This window comes from Martes martes (genome assembly GCF_963455335.1).
Source record: "Martes martes genome assembly, chromosome: 3".
NCBI lineage: Eukaryota > Metazoa > Chordata > Mammalia > Carnivora > Mustelidae > Martes > Martes martes.
Window position 1 is genome coordinate 61676640 of NC_137890.1, and position 21016 is coordinate 61697655.

General features: G+C 51.0%; 1 protein-coding gene across 6 annotated transcripts in view; it reads right to left on the reverse strand.

The window, feature by feature from the left end:
• Positions 1-2663: 2663 nt before the first annotated feature.
• ATP7B (ATPase copper transporting beta) overlaps positions 2664-21016 on the reverse strand; it is a 71403-nt gene continuing 53050 nt past the window's right edge. For 3 of the 6 annotated variants that reach the window (XM_080799847.1, XM_080799846.1, XM_080799843.1), the window contains 12 exons: positions 15947-16074; positions 15678-15832; positions 15325-15459; positions 12224-12418; positions 10642-10824; positions 9186-9354; positions 7669-7812; positions 6306-6448; positions 4704-4907; positions 4486-4603; positions 3894-3996; positions 2664-3371 (listed from right to left, as the gene is read on the reverse strand). In XM_080799847.1, the coding sequence (XP_080655973.1) occupies positions 3098-3371; positions 3894-3996; positions 4486-4603; positions 4704-4907; positions 6306-6448; positions 7669-7812; positions 9186-9354; positions 10642-10824; positions 12224-12418; positions 15325-15459; positions 15678-15832; positions 15947-16074 (1951 nt within the window). In that variant the 3' untranslated portion in view covers positions 2664-3097. The remainder of the gene's footprint in view (positions 3372-3893; positions 3997-4485; positions 4604-4703; positions 4908-6305; positions 6449-7668; positions 7813-9185; positions 9355-10641; positions 10825-12223; positions 12419-15324; positions 15460-15677; positions 15833-15946; positions 16075-21016) is intronic. The other 3 variants (XM_080799844.1, XM_080799848.1, XM_080799845.1) reach the window with 2 other exon arrangements.

Sequence of the window (21016 nt, forward strand, 5' to 3'; positions counted from 1 at the left end):
AGGCTCCACTAAGATCTTAAAGACTGAAAACTTACCAGGAATGGACAGACACCGATTTCTTCTGGTGCATGTGGAATGGTTATCAGGGAGATTTGCTCATGTTTTAAAAGATCCGTTTTTTTAAGGACATGGAATCCCTTGATAAAGGGGTATCAACCCTCTCTTCCCACAAGGGGACATGCCTACAGGATGAAATCCCCATACACGGGCATGCACAAATGGCCCAGCATGCCTGGCATGGAGGGACCGCAGGGGACCAGCAAAGGGGACAAACCCCTGACTGGTTCTCCATGTGGTCACACTGAGCCACGAAGATGATCACCACCCTGATTCTGCAGGGAAGCACTGGCCTCAGGATGGGCCAGAGGAGGGAAGAATCCCAATCCAGATAAAGGACAGGTCCCTGGCACGTCTATGGAACCTACAGTCGGGGCAGAATCCCGAGGTGCTGCAGTCTCTGCCTGTGACTACAATGTCTGTTTCCCTTTTTAGGAAGGTGATCACATGTCCCAGTTTGCCTGAAGAGTCTCAGTTTAGGCCGGCTGGCCCGGCACAATTATTAATAGCACTTCCTTCCACTCTTCAAAGCTTCCTGGTTCAGATGACAAATTACCCTGTCACCTCCCTTCAGCTAGAGCTCACTCAGGGCCCCCCCCCCCCCACACCACGATGCCCACAGAGCCCTCCCAGCAGAGCCCCTTGGTCCAGACCTTTCCACTACTTCCCCTGCCCCACTCCTTTGGGGCCAAGGGACCCAAAATATAGCCCTCCTGATTAAAATGTGGATGTCTGAGAAAGCCTTCTGCTGACAATCCCTGTCAAGCAGAGAAGCGCTTTGAATGGGGCAGATCGAGGCCTGTGTCTGACCCCGTGGGACAGGTACCTGGACAAGGGCTGCCCTCCAGAGAGTTCTCCCCACACACCACTGAGGCAGGCCCTGCATGTGGGAGAGGGGCTCGCAGGGTGCTAGAAGGGGTGGGCACACCAAAGGGTCTGGCCACCCCCACAGCCTCCATGGTGAAACCCGACCCTTCTCCCCGCAGACCAGGCAGAGCAAAGCCAGACCCTTGCAGAAGCAACATTGCGCTGGCCTCAATTATGCTCCTGTCACGCACACAGCCAGCTGGAGGTGGGCTTTAGATCAGTAAAAATAAACTTTACTCTAATACAGCATGGGAAGTTTTTGAAACAGGAACTGTTCTTATCTGACACACACAAAATTCTTAACCCCTTGAACCTCGAAAGGTTATAGTCTGTGCAATCATGTAAATATTTTCATGGCCATATACACATGTGGTTTATGGTCCTAAAAGCCTTGGAGAAATCGATACAATTAGATTCTTTAGACATGATTAACCTAATTAGAAAACAAGTAAGTCCTGAGCATAGCCAGGAATAAAGGACGGAGCAGTAAGAGGCCTGAGGGAAAGGAAGACTGAAAACAACAGGAACACAATGGAACCCCCTGCAGGATCATAGCAGGGAGGAAACCAGCAACATGAAATTACAGGCAAAAATGGAAACAAACTATTCGAGGGAAAGGTGAGTTGATCCCAAGATCAAATTTCATTCCAAGTCGCCAACAACGAACGAATCTATCACCCGGCAGACTTGTTCTCGTAGGAGCAGGAGGCTTGTTCTTGTTCTTGCTGATTCTTACCGACTGATATCCAGGTGGCAGCAACAATGGAGAAAAGACTTCCCTGTTCTGGCATGTGTGCGGGCTGTGTGATCCTGGGTGGGATACCTGGCCTCTCTGAGCCTCCTGCCCTGCCTGTCCAATGTGGACAGTACTTTGCTGGTTTGTTGGGAAGATTATAAGCAGCTTAGAAAAAGTGCTTACACTGTCCCTGAAACATAACTGATACTCAGTAAATAAAACTATTTTGTGTGTGATGAGGACTCTACCTTAAAATTTATTTTCTTTCTAGTCGTGTACTACCATGTGGTTCTGTCAATCACCACAGGTGCCTCCTTTCCTAAGGCGCCGGCTCCATGCGCAGAAGTAGACGCTCCCTGAGAGTAAGTGTGATTTCCTCTTCCTTGGGTACAGCTTTCCTCGCACTTGCACACCACCAGGGGCACCACAGCCTTGAACTCTGCACTGAACTCTGTGAGCTGGCAGTCCCATAGCAGACCACGTCCCTGAAGCTCCCGGAGCCCTGCAAGGCCGTCCCGGCAAGCACACACACCTCCCCCGCCCCCGGGATGCTGTCTCAAGCACCACAGGCCTCCACGTGTCCCAAGTACCTGGACCCCACAGGAGGCAGGATTTCCCAGGTCTCAGACTCTGAGACCCTCACTCCAGTGGGGCAGCCACAGTCCACAGGGGCACACCATTCTGAGGAGTGAGGGGCTGGGACTCCATGGCCAAGAGGCACCTAGGCAAGAGAGAACTCCTCGGCCTGAAGAGAAGCAAGGGCCAGCACGTGAGGGAGTAGATTCGGGCAGAAGAGCCCGAGAGCAGCAGCAGGGATCACTACGCTCCTGCTGTCAGAGATCGGGCAGGGGTGCACTGGCGGTGGGGTGGCCCCAGTGTTAAGAACACAAAAGGAAGACATGGTGCCAGCAGACATCAGTGGGGGTGTATTTGAGGTAAACTGTGGTCTCAGATACGCAATCATGTGGGTGTTGTCAAAAAGAAACCAACACAAGGCTTCTCATGAGTTCTAAGGAAAGGCCCAGCTAAGTTTTTGGTCCCGATGAGATTTTCCTCGTTTTACAAGTAGTCATTCCAAACACTAAAGCAGAGGTATGCGAGGCTGGCTGGCTGTCCTCTGCTCTGCTAGAGTCCAGCAAGGTTCCCGACAAGCCCAGGCCCACAGCATGGTCAGGCCAGGAAGCCTGGCCCCTGTGCCACTGGGATCCCAGTGGGGGCAGGGAGGGGAGTGACCCAGGAGCCACATAGGGGCGCAGCCCACGCCAGGAGGGATGACCAGCAGTCTCCAGGGAGTGGAAGTCCCCAGGGCTGGAGGGGAGCTTCGCCCATCTTGCTGCTGGAGCGGTGCCTGTTTGGCCCAAGCCTCAGTCCCCGGGGAAGCCGGGCCGGCTACTCAGTGAGGAGATGGACCCCTGGGTCTCCACCCGCCTGCAGCTTTCAGATGCACTGCTCCTCATCTCTGTCGTTCAGGAGCAGAGACCACTTGTCCCCACCATCATCAGCCGCAGCACTGTGTCGAGACAGCTTGTCGGACTTCAGGGAGGACAGAGACACCTGGCTGATGAAGCTGACCTGGTCCCAGGGTGTGGCCCTCGGGGAGTCCCGCCGCCGGTCATCCATGCCGATGTGCACGCTCACCTGCGACGCTGTCAGGGGTTTCATGCGGCCCTGGGCCTGGGCCTCATACCGCTCCAGGTCAGGCTTCTTATAGCTGTCGAGTGAGAATCCAAGAGCATTTGAGCCATTGCGGGCACATGATTTTTTTTTTTAGAGGATGGTAAAGAACTCTCACCAAAGTGTTTCGATTACGCATGGTATGGAAACCTCATGGATTTTAGGATTTTTAAGGGAGAGGGCATTGAACTCCTAAGGTTCAAGTCAAGTTCGCCTGATTGAGAAACCTCCCATCCAAACGCCCGGCACACTGCAGCTGTGCCACTGAAAGCACAAATCAACGTCTTTTCAAAAAAGTAAGAAAGGCAATACATGAGGACCTCACGTGGATATGGCATTTACTGGAACAACCCTGGAGTAGAGTGACTGCTACAGCAGCCAGAATGCTGGGTGGCGGGGGGCTGCCCCCTCGGGGTGCCCATCCGGTCATTACACACCCCCACCTCTGGTGCACCAGGGCCCTGTGCACAGCACCCACCCATCGCTAGCCCACAGGGCAGGGGGCTAGAGGTTGGTTAGGTGGGGAAGAAGGCCCTTGCTCTGGCCTGGAGGGACTCACCACTTGAGCTGCAGCGATGAGAGAACCACAGACACGGAGGAGGCCGCCATGGCCGCCGAGCCCATCCACGGCTGCAGCACGATGCCGATGGGCATGAAGACCCCTGGCCGAGGGAAGGACAACACTCGTGCCATAGCCCAGAGAAGGTCCTCACCTCGGGCTGCCCCCTGTGAAGTTCTCCATCTTGGGGAGGCTCAGAACCCCCTTCTGCCACGTCATGACCACGTGCCCGCATGCCTCTTTAGTAGGCGGTCTTGGAGCTGAGCAGGGGTTACGGTCTCGGGGATTGGGGTCTCCCACCCACTCTGGCCTTCCTGGGACTGTCCACAGGCGGCATCGTGGGCTTCGGGGGAGCCGAAGCAAGGGAACAGGGAATCCCAAGGACCCTCTCAGCAGGTTTCATTTCCCTTTAGAGACTTACAAAGTGGAAAATATATCAACTCTTTCTAAAATGCTTCTGCCCTGCCAGCCGGCTGGCTGCCCAGTGACGTGGGCCACTTACTAAGTTGGGCAGGAACCCAGCGGGCAGAGAGAAGCCTTCCTGGCCTCTGGCTGGAGTCAAAGGTAACCAAGCAGTGGAGAGCCACCCTACCTGCCGCTATGGGTATTCCGATCAGGTTATAAATCAACGCCAGCACCAGGTTGAGGTGTATTCTCCAGACGGTCCTCTTGGAGAGGTGAATGCTAGCCACCACATCGAGCAAATCATTCTGTAGGAGGAACACACGGCCCGTCAGGAGCTCTGTCCCCAGGCCCTAACTGCTCCCATAACCAGGACAACAGGGCACAAGAAGATATAGCCAAGCTCACTCTGATGAGGACAACGTCAGCAGCCTCGATGGCGACATCCGTGCCTGTCCCGATGGCAATGCCCACATCGGCCTGGGCCAAGGCCGGTGAGTCGTTAACCCCGTCTCCCACCATGGCGACTTTCTTCCCTTCATTCTGGAGCTCCTGGACCTTGGCCACCTTGTGAGAAGGCAGCACCTCTGCAAAGACTTTGTTGATACCAACCTAAAAGGAAAAAAACCAAATACGTGACAATACCTGGTGTTGGCAAAGGATCGTGAACAGCAGCAGAAACCTGCTAGGCATCTGGCACTACTGCCTCCGGCCTCCAAGCCCAGGCAACAGTGTCAGTCACCAAACCCTAGATCCCAGGGCCTGCCATCCCCGTGCCATCTTCCATGGGGGCTTGGGCCCCATGCTGGTCTCCCTGCCCACCTCCCAATCTTTGGTCTTTCCAAAACAGTGGTCAGCTGGTCACGTTACTCTCAGTGGATCCCACTTCCCCTGGGATGACATCCACACTCAAGACCCCTCAGGAACTGGTCCTGCCTGCCTCCAGCCCACGCTGGATTCTGCCCCGTTCAGCTTCCTGCTTCTCTCCAGCCCAGTGCTGTGGTGCCCAGGCTGACCGCTCTGTCCTGGAAATGTCAGCTTCCCTTTCTCCCACCCTCCCTGTCTTCTTCATCTGACCGCTCCTGACTTAAGCATTTCCTCCCCTGGGAAGGCGTCTCTAGCCCCTGCCACGCTGGGGTCAGTTGGCAGTTCCTATGTGTCCGGTGCACTTTTCTGTTGCAGAAGTGAGCACTCAGTTCAACCCTGGCCTCTGGTCACCCTTCCCCCCAAGACAGAGCTGCCGGAGGGCAGGAGCCCACCCTCTTTGCTCCTCTCTGGAGTGGGGCCCATGGGTGGGGCTTAGTTAAGTGCTTGCTGAACAGCTAAACAAGTTTGAACCAAGAGGGGAGATGGTACTCAACAAAGTCCATCGTTAGTGAGAAAGGCCACCATGTGGAGAAGTACCACTCCTTCCCTTATAAGAAGCAGTTCACTTTCAAAAGCATCCGGCATACACACATTTGGGGAGGATGCATAGCCTTCGGGAATTGGTGCGGGAGTCCTCGCTGTATGTGGGGTTGGACAGGCGTGCAGCGGTGCTGTCCTCACCGCACGCACTCTGAAGTGAGGGCTGCTGGAGACCTGCCAGGACCCAGACGTCTATCCATCTGTCTGCCGCACAGGCATGCGGAAGAGCTGAGTGGACAAATCATTCCCTGAACACCAAGCCTCAGAATCTGTATATTTCAGCTCTCGAGCCATGATCTTTGTTTTTGTCCCATTGGAAAGACAGAAACAGAGAATGCTGGGATTGTATTTTCCAGGGCAGCAGCCTGTCCCAGGTTTAGACATCCAGGCTCCGGGAACGTGCGCCTGGCAATGGCAGCACGGCGGTCCCCCGTGGGGTGCTGCACAGCTCGGAACAGAGCAGGAGCACTGAGAGGGGTAAGGCCAGAAGCAATGTGGAGCGCTGCAGGCCCTGGTGTTCCTACTTTTCCTCAAAGTGCTCCGGGGAGCTTCAGAGCAACCTCAAAGGGGGAAGATGTCCAGCCCCTGGTCCCTGGCACGCACCTGGGTGGCGATGGCTCTGGCTGTCTTCCGGTTGTCCCCTGTGATCAGAACCACGTCCACGCCCATGCTCTTCAGCGTGTGCACGGCCAAGGCTGCCTCCTGCTTGACTGCGTCTGCGATGGCGATCATGGCGCAGAGCACGCCTGCAGGTGACACCCTCGGTCAGTCCACAAGGGCAAGCCCTGGGCAGCCCAAGGGGTAAAGGAGGCTCTGCTACCAGAAACAGTTTCCATAGCACAACATCACACGTGAAAACCAAAGCACCAAGTTATAGAACATAGCCCGGTTTTGATTTTGTGTTTTAAAAATGACCTCCATTTACAGAGGCACACAAAAGTCTGGAAGGAATATGAAACACTCCCAGTGGCTCTCTAAGGGGTAGGATAAGGAGTCATTGCATTTTCTTTTGTATAGCTCTCAGAATCTTCTCAATTTTCTGTAAGGGACATCTATTACGTTGCAGAGTGCCTAGCTCATAATAACTCGGTACATGTTAGCTATTACGATATGAAAAACAGAACGAATACAATAAATGCTACTGAGAAATGATGAGTGTCCAAACAGAAAATCAGTCCTTCCTCTTCCTCTCCCTCCAGAAAGCATTCGTTGTGCTGGGGGGGGAGGGGTTTGCCTGAACGAATCTTCAGCTGGGGAGGCAGGAAGGCATTCGATTCGAGCGCTGAGGGGTGGCACAGCAGATTCAGGGGAGTGGGGTGACACCGGGCATGGCTCCTTCAAAAGAGCTTGTTCTGACCCGAGGACTGAAGGGACTACAGGGTTTTAAGGATGTTGGAAAGGCCATGGCGGCGCAAGAAGGAAAAAAGAGTAGGAGAGGAAACACTTTGTCGAAGCATTAAAGGTATTTATGTTGCTCATCAGCACAGTTTTACTTCTATAAGCAGAAACTGCCATTAACTGTGTAAGATTCCAGTCATCTGAGGTGTAAATGCCCAGACACAGGCGATCTTGGGGAGCTCCATGGAGGGGCAGCAATCTCATTCCTTAGGACCCGGTGGGTGTCCCCCTGGATAACAGGCCGCTGCCACGCGTGCAGCGATGAAGAGGAGGGCGACGGAACCACGGGCTCAGACAGAAGCAGGTGGGGATGGCGAAGGCAGGGGAGGATTCTAAGACCGAGGAGGCTAAGGCTAAGACGCCTCACTCTCAGGGGCAGGATGGGCACAGTGAGAGCGGGCCTCCGACTGAGAAGGAAGAGAGAAACCGGCAAGGCAGCCTTTTGGGACACAGAACTTAAATTAACAGAGAGGAAGATTTACTGGGGGAAAAAAAAGGAGAAAGCCTATTTCTGCCAGAGAACTGTAAGAAACTCCGCTGTCCGAGCAGAAGGCGAGGGGGGTGGTACCGTCAATGGCCACCAGCACGGCCGTCTGGCCTTTCAGCTCATGATTCGCCATTGCGTCACTGACGTCGCTGGAAAGTGTTAGGCCGTTGCGCCTCATCCATTCGCGGTTCCCGATGAGCACAGAGAAGGTCTGGGGGGTCACATCTGTTCCAAAGAGTTTGTGGTTATTCCCAAATAGTCCAATTTTACTGTGAGAAAGGACTCAAAACCATGGAGTCCTTTTAACAGCAAAAAAGTGCATTGAGCTGTTTTGAAATACTGTAACTAGTGAGCACCTCTCAGAACACCACCCTTAAAGGACAGGGAAACAGAGCAATTAACATGTGGGACGTGGGTGGGTAGAGCTGAAAGGGGTGTTAAGAGGTCCTGACAGCGTGTACTGCACGTTAGAGATGTTATAAACGTTAAACATCTGGTGGTTCCTTATTTGCCTTTAGGCGGTACCTGCTGGTTCCTCTTCTGCAGAGATTAGAAGCAACAAGTGCAGCTGGGTACCTCAGCAAACAGCCTGTCTACTTCTGTGGATGCTTAATAGCTGTATCTCCTAAGAGGCCGGGTGAGTCTTTCCCCCGTCACTTTCTAACTGTGTGTGCCACTAACCTGGGGGTCACCTCACGGATCAGTACTGGCAGCTAAATGGAAGGGTTGTGCTGAGGTTCTGAATTGCTAGGAGGTGGCAGAAGGCTTCTAACAAGACTCCAGGGCACTTAAGAGAGAACACCAGACACAGGCATTTTGGTTTGGGAGGGCTTCCCTACTCTCACCCTGATGGCTAGCAAGCTACCTTCTGAATCAGAAAAACTGTTTTCAAAGGCAGCTGTCACTCCAAGCAGTACCCCTTCCTGGCTTGGGCAGACCACTTCCATCTGCCTTTCCTGCTGCTGCCAGCGCTGTAAATGTGACACATCCCATCAGGATTCTACAGCACAGGAGGAGGACTGGAGGAGCAAACGAATTCCCATCTGTCCCCTCTGTAGCTTAGAGAAGCAAGACTGACTGGGGATAAGAAAGAGGAGACGCGGGGCGCCTGAGTGGTTCAGTCAGTCAAGGGTCTGCCTTCGGCTCAGGTCATGATCCTGGGGTCCTGGGATCGAGTCCCACATTGGGCTCCCTGTTTAGCAGAGAGTCTGCTTCTCCCTCTCCCACTCTCCCTCTATGCTTATCCTTTTTCCCTCTCTTAAATCTTAAAAATCTTAGGAAAAAAAAACAAGAAAAAAGAAAGAGGAGACTCAAGATTATGGGTCACAGAAGCAATACTCCACGAATTTCAGTAATATATACTACTGTCTGCCATTAGCGCCAAGATTCAAGTATCAGAGAACGCAACCATGGACAAACAGGAGGCCTTCCTGGGGGAGGGAGGCATGCGGTGCCCCGGCCAGGAGCCACCCTTGTCCACAGCCAGGGACCCCACGGTGGTGTGCTGGCCTGGTGCTCTCTGGTTAGGCATGCCACCAGCTGACCCGGCCAGGCCCAAACCATGGCAGGCTGGGCAGAGATACAAGGGCCCGGGATACCTGTTTCCTCGGGAGCGCTGCCAGCCCTGCTTGGGGGAGCCGCCTGTTTGCTCTGCTGGCTCTCGCTGTGGGCCAGGATGCCCTCCACACTACTGACTTTGCAGCCGATTCCACAGCCGGGCACTGCTTGGAAGTCTGTGCAGTATCCCAAGGAGTCGGTTCCCAATTCCTGTGAAGCCAGGGAGAGAGGGGAGGTGAGCAGAGGCAAGAGAGAGCGGCACCAAGCAGGAGCCGAGAGGAAAGCAGGACAGGGCAGGTGAGGAGATCAACTAGTAACTTGGCAATTCCTTCCCTCATCCGATGCAGACATGATAATTATTAAATGGTCTCATGACACGGGACAAGGGACAGACCAGAAAGAAGAAGGGCAGTTCACAGCAAATGCCTCAAATTAACGGAGGCTTGGGGGGGGGGCAAAAAGAGGAGAGAGATTATTTTTACATTGCAAATACATGAGAATGATGAAACAGGCAAACGGGAACAAAGCTGCTTGGAGGCTATCAGGAGGTCACTGCCCATTTACAGGCCCTGGGGGGACGAGGGAGAGGCAGGAGAAAGGCGTGAGGAGCTTCATGTAGGGTTAACCACACAGCAAAGGAGGGATGACGGAGCACATTCGTCCTGAAGCATCACAAGAGAGAGGGGGAAATGGCGGTCCGAATGACACTTCACAAAACACCAACAGAGATTTCTGGAAGACTCCCTGTCGAGGTAGAGCAGTCAGCTTTGCCCTAAGGCATTAATTGTCTTTGCCCAGACCATTTAAAATTTTTCAGGACAACATTCTGGCACAACCTGCTGCTTCTATATTTAGACTGAAAACAGAAAACGAAACAGGACCTTTCATCTGGCGAGGTCAAAGGAGGAATGCTTCCCCATTAACTGCCAACAATCCACTGGGCATTTGGCTCACCTCTGCTGGTTCCTCTCCATTTCCCTGTCCCCAGCTGAGGGGCTCTTTCCTCGTCTCACCCTAACCCCCCATCCAGTTCTGTATTCCCCTTTGCACTAAGCACTCATAAAGGACTGGGCTGATCCGCCGCCCGCCCTCCCCACTGGACTGTCAGCTCCCAGAGGGTGGAGCTCACATCCCAGCCGTTTTTTTGTTGTTCCAAGGACAGACCCTCAGTACCTGCTCCGTAAGTGACCGGTAACACTCAACCACTTTTGTGATGATCTGGAAATGGGACAAGAGACCCATCACTGAGCGCTGCATCTCCACCTGCTCCACAGGGGCCTGCTGAGAGGCTCCCAAACCTCACAAGCTGAGGTCTCCTGCAAGGCAGCTGAGCCAGGGTACAGAAGCAGCAGCAGAAGAGGCATGTGAGGAGGAAGGCGCTTGGAGGCTTCCAGCCCAGCCAGTGAAGTGCAGGAGGAGGCTGAGGTCGGGGGAGGGTAAGGGGGAGTTTGCAGTGGGGGCAGTGGGGAGAGATAAGCACTGCCCAGGTCTGCATACCTCTTTACAGTACTTGGTGACTGCCACGCCCAAGGGGTGCTCGCTGCTGGCCTCCGCAGTCCCCACCACAGCAAGAACCTTCCTGAGGGGCATCACAGCCACATCCACGAGCAGGAGGACCCTCATGACTTTGGGGACCCCATGGGTGATGGTGCCAGTTTTGTCAAACATCACGGTCTTTATCTGCCAAAACAACGAGATCTTGGTGACCACAAATACAGATGGAAGGGGCTTTAAGAGCCCACACAATCTTGGGGTAGAACTCCATTCAACCTAGCTCAAGCAGGTAACAACACCCCTTCATAACTCACGTTAACACATCCTCTGCAATCAATCCCACGGTTCAACCACTCCCATGACAAAGACACAGTCTCCCTTTCTGTCTGGCCAAAACAGTCTGCATTGTGACTTAACCTTTACCAGACTGAGCAGAAATTGTCACTCTAATTTGACAGGACATGGCATGGCACCATCTTCTGGAAAGTGACACCACGCAGATTTCCCGTGTCAGGACCCTGGCAGTCTGCCCATCTCCCTGTGCACAGCGTTTCTATGGCCTAAGTGCAAACGCCTACTGCGAATAAGGAGCTCGGACTCCAGGTTCAAAAAAGGAAGGGAAGGGCGCCTGGGTGGCTCAGTTGTTAACCATCTGCCTTCCGCTCGGGTCATGATCTCAGGGTCCTGGGATCGAGCCCGGCATCAGGCTCCCTGCTCAGTGGGGAGCTCGCTTCTCCCTCTATCCCTGCCCTACTTCTTGTGCTTTATCTCGCTTTCTCCTCGCTTTCAAATAAATAAATAAAATCTTAAAAAAAGAGAGAGCGAGAGTGAAAAAGGGAGCGTTCTCCGCCACAATAACAAGCCACCACCAGAGCCAGTTTCTCCACCAGGCCCACTTGGTCAATGGCAACTTGCACCTGTCCCCATGGGTCTGGGTTCTGCCATTTGGTACCTGTGTCCACGGCCAGAGCCCACTCATCCCTGAGCTCCATACCTCCCCAAACCCTACAGAAGTCCAGCTGTTTGCTGTGGTCCAAATGTCCCACAGGCACGGCTCCCCCTCACTTAGCCCACAGCACTCAGCTTGGCCCAGTGCTGAGTGATGGTCTCTGCAACACACTTAACTGCTCTTCCTCCAACAATCTTAGCCTCCTTTAGTCCATCCTTGCATTCTGCAGCCACAAGTAACCCAGTGCCACCCCCACAGTGGGCGCTTCAGATCCCTCCTAGGCTCCCTGTTGTTCTCTGGGTTCAGCTCCTGCTGAGCTTCCTCCTCTGAGAAATGGGAATGATAAGCACCGACATCAAAGAGTTGTTAACGAGATTAAATCAATTCACATTTAATCCTGCAGCTGTTAGCTGTTCCTGCTATCATCATTCCCAGCCCCTGCCGGCTTCCTGTTTTACTTAATTAACAGTGCTGCCCTCAAGCCTCTTCCAGGTTTTTCTCTTAATACAGAATGTAAACAGATACTACTTTCCCACCGAGTCTCTTCAGTTTCCAAAAAAAAAAAATCACTAAGTAACAGCTACAGAGTAATTCCAGGCGACACCTCAGAGGATAGCCAGGAGTGCAAGGGCCAACCTTGTGGGCCATCTCCAGAGGCTTGCCACCTTTGATGAGGATGCCATTCTGGGCGGCCACCCCGGTGCCCACCATGACCGCCGTGGGCGTGGCCAGGCCCAGTGAGCAGGGGCAGGCGATGCACAGCACTGTGATGGATGTCTGGAACGCAAACCGGATGATCACCTCTGCCTGGGAGATATGCTTGTTGTGGGTCTGAAAAGGGGAAAGAGATAAAGGCAGGCTGAGGGCTAAAGGAGGAATCACACTGACGTCCAATCACAGAACATTTCAGCATGAGCACATCTCAGCACCAGCAGCTGCGAGCTGAGATGTGTGATGAGCCGGGGTCTGGGGAACGTGTGGGGTCTACTCTGCTTCAGTGCTGTGTTATCATGTGGCTCACCTTACTGGTTCCCACCCCAGTTTTCCAACTTGACACTCTAGGCTTTCCTCTAAGAGAGGCATGATGGGAGGAGAGAGTCATGTTGAACTCCCTGTTAGGGGAAGGAGTGCAGACTCCGGAACTGGACCATGTATGTCCATGCTGGCCCTGGCACTGACTCACATCTCTGCAAGTGTCAGCTCCCTCATGTTTGGAATGGACACAATACGACCAAGCATGCCCAGCTGGTTGTTGTAAAGGTTAAATGAGCTGATACACATATAAATACACATAAATACACAAATATACATTGTACAAAACCTGGCATGGGCGAAGCCCCTGAGAAACTGTAACTATCACATTATCAATATTACATATTAACAATATTATACATTATTATCATTTTTATCATTATTGTGAAAACTTTAAAAAATGATAGGTCTCCAAGGAATCTACCCTAAGGTGATAATCATACAAATGGCAAAATATACAAAAATACTTATCACAGCGTTTTTTTAAAAAAACTAGAGGCACCCCAGAGGGAATTGGTGAATTAAACTGAGGGTATGAGGTGCATAATGAAATCTTATGCAATTGTTGAAATGATGGTGTATGCCTATACTTGCTGACATGGAAAGATCCCAGCAACACTGTTAAGTAAAAAAAGAAAGTACAAAATGGCATGTGTTGTGACCGAATTAGTGCAAAATTACCTGCCTGTATCTCTATACAGCTTTCAACAATACTGGAAAGAGGTTTCCCAGAGTGCAAAAAATCATCATTCCTAGGGATGGAATTTGGAGCCATCTTTATTTTCTTCTATTTTTTTCCGCTATTGTTTTCTTTGTAAACCCAAAATGAACAAAATATGGGTCTCCTTTCCAGTTACCTGGCGACACATATAGGCATTACCACTTGCATTCTGACATTTTGCATTATGTTGGTTTATTTTGCAAAATGGCAGTTGTCTCTGCAGCACAATCAGGAGACACTGAATTCACTTTCATCACAGTGTGTTTTTGAAATCAAGGATACAGACCACAACCTCTTTAGCTTCCACCTACACTTTATTCCTTGATTTTGAAAGGCAGAACTCTAAGATAAGGTATATTATTAAAGGGTCATTTCACTTTGATTAGAAACAGTTGGATTTGGATAGAGGGACACTGTGTTTAAGACATGGAATTTTTTGAGATAAAGATGATGTGATTTCAAAAAAAACCCAAAAACTCCAGTAATTCTCATCAAAATAACACTGGGCATTCTGATGGGATGGGTGGACTTCTAGAGGGTGACATGAACCTCTCCCTACAAATGACTTAGACAGCAGGGTGATAATACCTTAAAGGAACATGCAGTCCCTCCTTTGCCAGCATCCTCCCTGATGTTGCAGATAAAAACAGAAGAAGCCAAAGTAAGATGGAAAGGCAGGGAACAGCAGAAAGCCCCATACTCCAACCTGTTTAGGAATGACTTTTCCCACAGCCACATGCCAATGAGCTGTTCTCCCACAAAAGCAGGAATTTGAGAGAGTCAGGTGCCATAATAGCCACGGGCAAATTCTAGGAATATGGTCCTAGGTTACTCTCCAAAGCACTGAGGTCTCCTTCGATGTCAAGAGTTCAACTAGGACATTTTTCATTATAGGATAGGACATTCGAGAGAGAATATGACATCTTAGTAAATGACATGCAACCTAAGAATTTCAGATATGCCTTTAATTAGGGTAGACATTTTTTTTAAACAAAAAAATTATCCATTCTGCATTTATAGTTTCTTATTCTATGGCTCTAAGGTAAAAGAGGCATTCGATCTGGCTAAGTAGGAGATACTTTAAACCATAGATAAAACACTGTTTCACTCATTGGGCAGCTGTCAAATACGACTCCAAGTGGGCCATTCCCCGTTGATGCACATCAAGGTTTCTCAAGCTCGGCACTACTGGCATTTGGGGAGAGAGGACTCGTGGTTGTGGGGGGCTGTCCTTGGCCTGGTAGGATGTCTGGCAGCACCCTCGACCTCTACCCACTAGGTGTCAGCAGCATTCCCTCCCCAGTCATGACAACCAAATACCTCCAGACATTGTCAAATGTCTCTCAGGACAATAAAATTACTCCCTATTGAGAATTACTGTTGTATAGAGTTCTTATTTCTCGAGCAGAAAAGGTTTTTTTGGGACTCTCCACTTTTTTGGAAGTTTGACAACATAATATTTTCTAAGAGAGCATTCATCATCTACTTTTTAACTCAAGAAAGTACATTCCATTGTCTCATGTATGTTTAATAAATATTTATTATTAAAAAGCTATAAGCACTGCCCGGGGAGCCGCAAGGTTGAAGATGGTACTACCAGGCATAGAGAGCAAAAAACAAATTTTCTTAAAATCTGTTAAAATGATATTATCATGCCATCAAAATTGTGAAGTGACCTATGATATGTGCCTCATGACCCCAGAAATGGCCAAGGTCACATTATCTAAATGTTATAGGCATGACAATTGAGAGCTAACTGGTGTCTGGGAAATTATTTAACTAGAAGGCAAAGGGCATCTTTAAAAAAAATTTGCAGAAATAGAGTGATCGTGCTATCTTGGCTAAGATTTTGCTGCCAATAAATGAAGCAAATAAATATAATGGGTAATTAAAGCCCAACGAATCTAAGATATAAGAGAATAGGATTAATGGCAAGAGATTATTTAAAACATAGCAACCATACTGCCCAAAGCATTCAACTTACGGGAAAGTATTTCTGAACAACACCAAAATCGATAAAACCGATTATAATCCATACCACCAACGTCAGCGTTGAAATGATGATGATAAATGGAACAAAATACCCACTAAACCGGTCAGCCAGTTGCTGAATGGGTGCCTATGAAAATAAAACACCAAGACCACGGGAAATTACAATCCACAAAGAAATACATCCCCACAGGCACGGGTGAGCACTGGAGTTCTGAGCCCCCGCATTAACGCGCTTACTAATCACTCCCTACTCAACAAAATCTGCCTGAATCTACGAAACTCTCGGAATAACTTCTAAAAGGAGGAAGCTGACGTTAGGTTATTTTTTTTAACTCTCTTCATTACCTTTGACATCTGAGCCTCTTCTACCAATTTCACGATCTGAGCCAACGTGGTGTCATTGCCCACATGAGTGGCATTAACGAGTACAGAGCCATGTGCATTTATAGACCCAGCAATCACTATGCTTCCGGGTTTCTTCGTGACAGGCATGGCTTCTCCTGGAGGTGGGGAAAGACATCAACCATCACACCCTCAGCCCCGGTTCAGTATTCATGTGACCCGGCAACTCCCACCATACCCGCCCACAGGGAAGAGGAGACGAGCCGCCTCACCTGTGATGAGGGACTCGTCCACCATGGTGTTGCCTTCTAGGATTTTCCCATCCACTGGGAACTTCCCCCCGGGGACCACCTTGATGATGTCGCCCCGCTGCACCAGCTCCATGGGCACCTGCTCCTCCCTGCAACAAAGCCGCTCAGGTTATATGCACAGCAAGGAGCCAGAGCTCAGCCCTCCCGGTCGGCCGCCCAGCTCAGGTTCCCGACCAAGTGTTGGACTGGTTACACCCTCCTCGCTTTACACCAAGCAACAGTATTCATTTTATCTGTTCATTTTCAGATCGAGCCAATATGTACTGTGCAAATACTAAGGGACAGGCACTGTATCTGGCACTGGCAGTATAGCTGGGAATAGGACAGCCAAGTCTCTATCCTCAGGAAGACCAATTCTGCAGGAGAAACAGGTAACAAGACAGTCCTAGGTATTAAATAAGCTTTAGGATGCAAATAATATGACCAGAAGTTTTGTTTGTTTGTTTTGCGGGGGAGGGAGGGTTCACTTGGAAGATGAGCTGAGACCTGGATGATAAGAGGGACCGACATATAGGCAAAAGAAAGTTCAAGGGGAAAAACCCAACTAATGCAAAGGCCTAAAGGCAGGCAGGAAGGGTGCCTTTGAGAAGCAGGAAGAGAAGCAGGCAGTCCAGGTCCTGTCGGGAGGTGCGGAGCACAGTACAGTACGGGCTTTGGATGTAAGGTTTTTACTGGGAAGTGACATAATTTGATTCACATTTTCAAGTCATCTCTCTGGCTGCTGCGTGAGAGCAGGCAGCAGGGACGATAATAGAAGCCAGGAGAAGAGGTGGGCTGTGGCAGCCACCCAAGCAAAAGACGGCAATGGCTAAATGCGGAAATAAGAGAATCAAAGAGGAGCTCTAAGTTCTGTGACTGAGATGGAGGCAAGTGTGCAGAAGCAGCTGAGGGAGGGCGAGAGAAGAGGAGAGAAGGAGAAGAGACGAAATGAAGACCTTCATGTTGACATGTGGGGTCTGGGAAGCCTATGCGACTTCCAGGGAAAATGTCAAGCAGGAAATAGAAAATGGGACTTGAGCTGAGAGGAACAGATCCGGGAGCTGTCCAAATACAGACAGCATTTACAGCCAGGAAATGGTGCCAGCTCACCTGGGTGTGCGAGTGGGAAAGACAAGGCGTCTAGAACTAAGCCCTGGTGCTGGTCCGCTGCACCAAGGTAGATGGGGCAGGGAGGCCTGCAAGGTGGGGGAGAAGGCATCCCAGTCCAGCCGCCAGATATGCAAACTTAATCACACTCTGCACTTGCGCTTTGTACCTCTGTGAAGGTCAGCCACACGTGCATAAAAAAGAAAACCAACAGAAAGTTTTCATGGAGAGACTGGGGGCCTGGGGGAAGGCTGGTGAGAGGCCAAAACGAAGGCAAACCTGGCAATAGTTGGGTTGGGATACATGGAAGCGGTCTGCTTGGGTGGGGGGACAGTTTCAGGAACTGGTGGAGGACAGCAGCTCAGTGGGAGAGGCGGATGAGAGCCTGCGAGCCGGACAGCAGCTCAGGATGCTTTTGCAGGAAGCTGTGCTTCGGCAGAAGAGGGCGTGGGGTCAGACAGGAACATGGGAGCCATAGGTGTGTGAGGACTGGATGCTGGGGGGCAAGGGGGGCGGGGTCGACCTGAGACAGACAGACACATGGTGGGCGAGGGGAGGGAGGGGCAGGGACAGCGAGAGAGCCGGCCGGAGCCTGCAGGGAACCACCACAGGGGCCAAAAACACCTCCCTGTATACAGCCGACCCTTGAACAACTGGGTTTGCACCTTGTGGGTGGGTACAGGCAGGTTTTTAATAAATACAATACAGAAATACAAATATGTTTTCTCTCCCTTCTGATTTTTCTGACAGTTTCTTTTCTCTTACTTTACTCTAAGAACACAGTATATAATAACATACAAAATCAGTTACTAACCCACTGTTTACGTTATCAGTAAGGCTTTGAGTCAACAGTAGCTTATTAGTCAAGTTTTGGGGAGTCAGAGGTTACACTTGCATTTTCAACTCTGTGCTGGGTCAGTGCCCCTATGCCCCACCATTGTTCAAGCGTCACCCGTTTATAACAGTGCCTCACGAACGGTGACAAAGGCAGATAAGTAGGCTCTGAGGTTATGTTAACATTCCTTTCATTCTACAAGGACTACACTCAAACTTCCACAGAGAAAAATGGACAATGAGCTGCCTTAGCCACGTGAGAAGGTAAAACAGAACTTTACTGAGTGTACGTACCAGGCTAGTGGATTTGTACATGTTTTTTTTTTCTCACCGAATCTTCCCAAAAGTATATGAGGTAAGTGATATTCACTCCCAGTAGACCAAAAACTTAAAGATTTCTTAGAAAGGCACGGAACTGAATCCACACACCCATTTCTTTAAACGTTGCTATGGATAAATGTATAAAACTTGGGAACCAAAATGTGCAGAGATAGTAAATATTTCCATCGAAGTTTTCTTTTTTAAAAAACTGTGCAGGAGCATCCTTGCAAAACGAGGATTCAAGAGTGTGTCTGTATCCAGAGGTCCATCTTGGCATCCTGTGCCGTCCCCTCCCTGCAAGGCTGTGAGCGCGTGCAGCTCGGGCCAGTGCACAGAAATACGGGCTCAGCACCACGGGAGCCCCTGTTTGTGCCAGGTGCCAGGGACACAGTGGGGAGCAAAGCAGACACGGCCCTGACCTTGGGAGCTCAGAGTCCTTGCTAGAGCACTGGTGAGTCACAGGGCACTGGTGCCATCGGGGTCAAATCCTTGTACAAAGCCACAGTGTCCTCCTTTCTCCAACAGGGATTTTGTTCCAGGATTAACTGAGATGATGCGTGTTCAGTACATAGTACAGTGCCTGGCATACGGTGAGTACCCAGGGAACTTTACTTAATGGACGTTTTCCCTAATGACGGCTCTCTGTGTAGCAGGCCCTGTGCTGGACTGGGATATGCACAGGACAAAATAGAGCCTTTCTCTCAAGATGCCGACAGCCCAGAACCCACAAGCAGACTCATGTATGTAAGTCTAGGAATAGCCACAATACAATAAACGGGTTAGGAAAAGAAGGGGCACCCTGAGGTCTTGAGTGCAGGGAGTAGGTATGAGGAAATCTGTTTGGGGCCTGGGCAGAGTGGCAAACAAGGAGGAGAGGAGTCATCTCCATAATCTGAGAATGTTCTTTGGTGCTTCTTAAAGCCTCCCAGTGATGGGGATGCCCAGGCCCTGCCCTCTGACGCCTGCCTACGTGACCTGGAGGAGTTCCCCATCACACCAGGTCCTCACTTGGCAAGACAGGCCTGTCGGGAGAAGGAGCACCTGCTCACTTGTGAAGGGCATCGGGAGCTAAGAGCAGAGCCTTCTCCCCCCGCATAACCTAACGACTAAGCTTTAGAAGGTTTGCTTCTGTGGGGCTGCTTCTAGAAATTGGCACCCATGTCCAACTGGGTGCCCTTCAAAGAAACCTTTAGTAATGCCAATCTCCGCTTAATCAAAAGTTGAATTTCCTCTCGATCTGAATTATCTATATCATTCTAAGTCCAAACAGCTTAATTTAAGGTGAAAAGCACTTGATGGGGGGTCAAGGTGGCTCCTTCCAGGGAATTCCCAGCATTTCCTCTTCAGAAGCTTATATCTCCCCAAAATGCCAAGGTGCAGGAATACACTTAATTGAGAGACAGTGATTTCCCTGGCATTTCTTCTGCTTCAAGAGCTTCTGCCAGAAGTCTGTCTACCACACCCGTCTCCTCGCTCCTCTCCCTCTTCATCTAACACAAGGTAAAAAGACAAAAACTCAGAACAGAACAGCCAGTACCTAGACAAACTGTATAACTCTGCTTTCCCCACTACCACAGGAGACTTCAATGCAGGAGACTGGGGACCAGATCGTGTAGGCTCTTGAATGTCACCCCCTCAAACATGGGATGATTTAACATTTCATAGTCCTTTCATTCATTCAGTTAGTAATCTGAGCACCTGCCATGTGGGTGTCCCAGGGCGAGCGGAGCCACAGCCAAGCAGGCTTGGGGACAGGAAAGGATTCCAGACAATGTTCCCCACTGCTTCCCACTCCCCAAGTTGAGCCCTGAAGGGCGAGCAGCCAGGCAAAGGGGAAGAAGAAAGTGTGAGGCGAGACCCAAGAGCCTCCTCCTGGGAGCTGCCAGGGGGGGTGTGGCCTGGACAAGATGGAGATGTGGTGGCACAAGAGGCTGAGGCCAAGAGGCGGGCTGGGGTAGACACTGAGTCTCACATGTGCACTAAGCACACAGACTTCATCCTAAGGACGCCAGGAAGCTGCAGAAGGAGCTCCAGCTACAGAGGAATACCAGCAGATCTGTGCTACCAAGAGATCACTGGTTTGAATGCGCGAAGATATTTATTCCCACAGGAGGCCAAGGAAGACTCTGTGGCAGTGCTGTAGGAGACAGAGCAGTGACAACAGGAAGGGGCAGGGGTTACCAGAGGTGACCACATGCCAGACTGATCACAGACCCTCCCATCACCCAAGACTTGGGACAAACAGGTGTCCCTGGCAGAGGGACAGGCCCAAGTCTCACTAAAAGGAAATAGCTGAGGCAGGAAACTCTGGTGGCCTTCCAATGGCACTGCAGAGGCCCAGTGTGGCAAGGCCCCACAGAAGGCGAAGGCTGACTTGGGGGCCCTGGCACCAGCACAGGTCCTCTTATAGAAAGTCAAGCTCCTCAGCAGGACAGTGTGTGGCCCTGGCCCTGGGACAGCAGAGTGTGACCACAGGCCCGTCACCTCCCAGCAGCCTGGAGCACACGGTCAAGAAGGTGAGGTAGGAACCACCACCCTAGTCTGACAGACAGGAACCGTGCCTCACAGGCCATAACTGACTGGCTCCTGCACGCAGCCCGTCTACGGCAAGGCCAGAAGGAGCCCTGGTCTTCTGGTCCCTAACTTAGAAAATGGCGCCACCACATGATGAAGATAGGAGTCTGGCCCATGAGTGTCCACAGCAACAAAAGCGAACCACAGTCTTTGATAAAGAACTGAGCTGTGCTGGGGTAACCCTGCCGTCCTTGGGCATTTCACACAGCTTTTGCC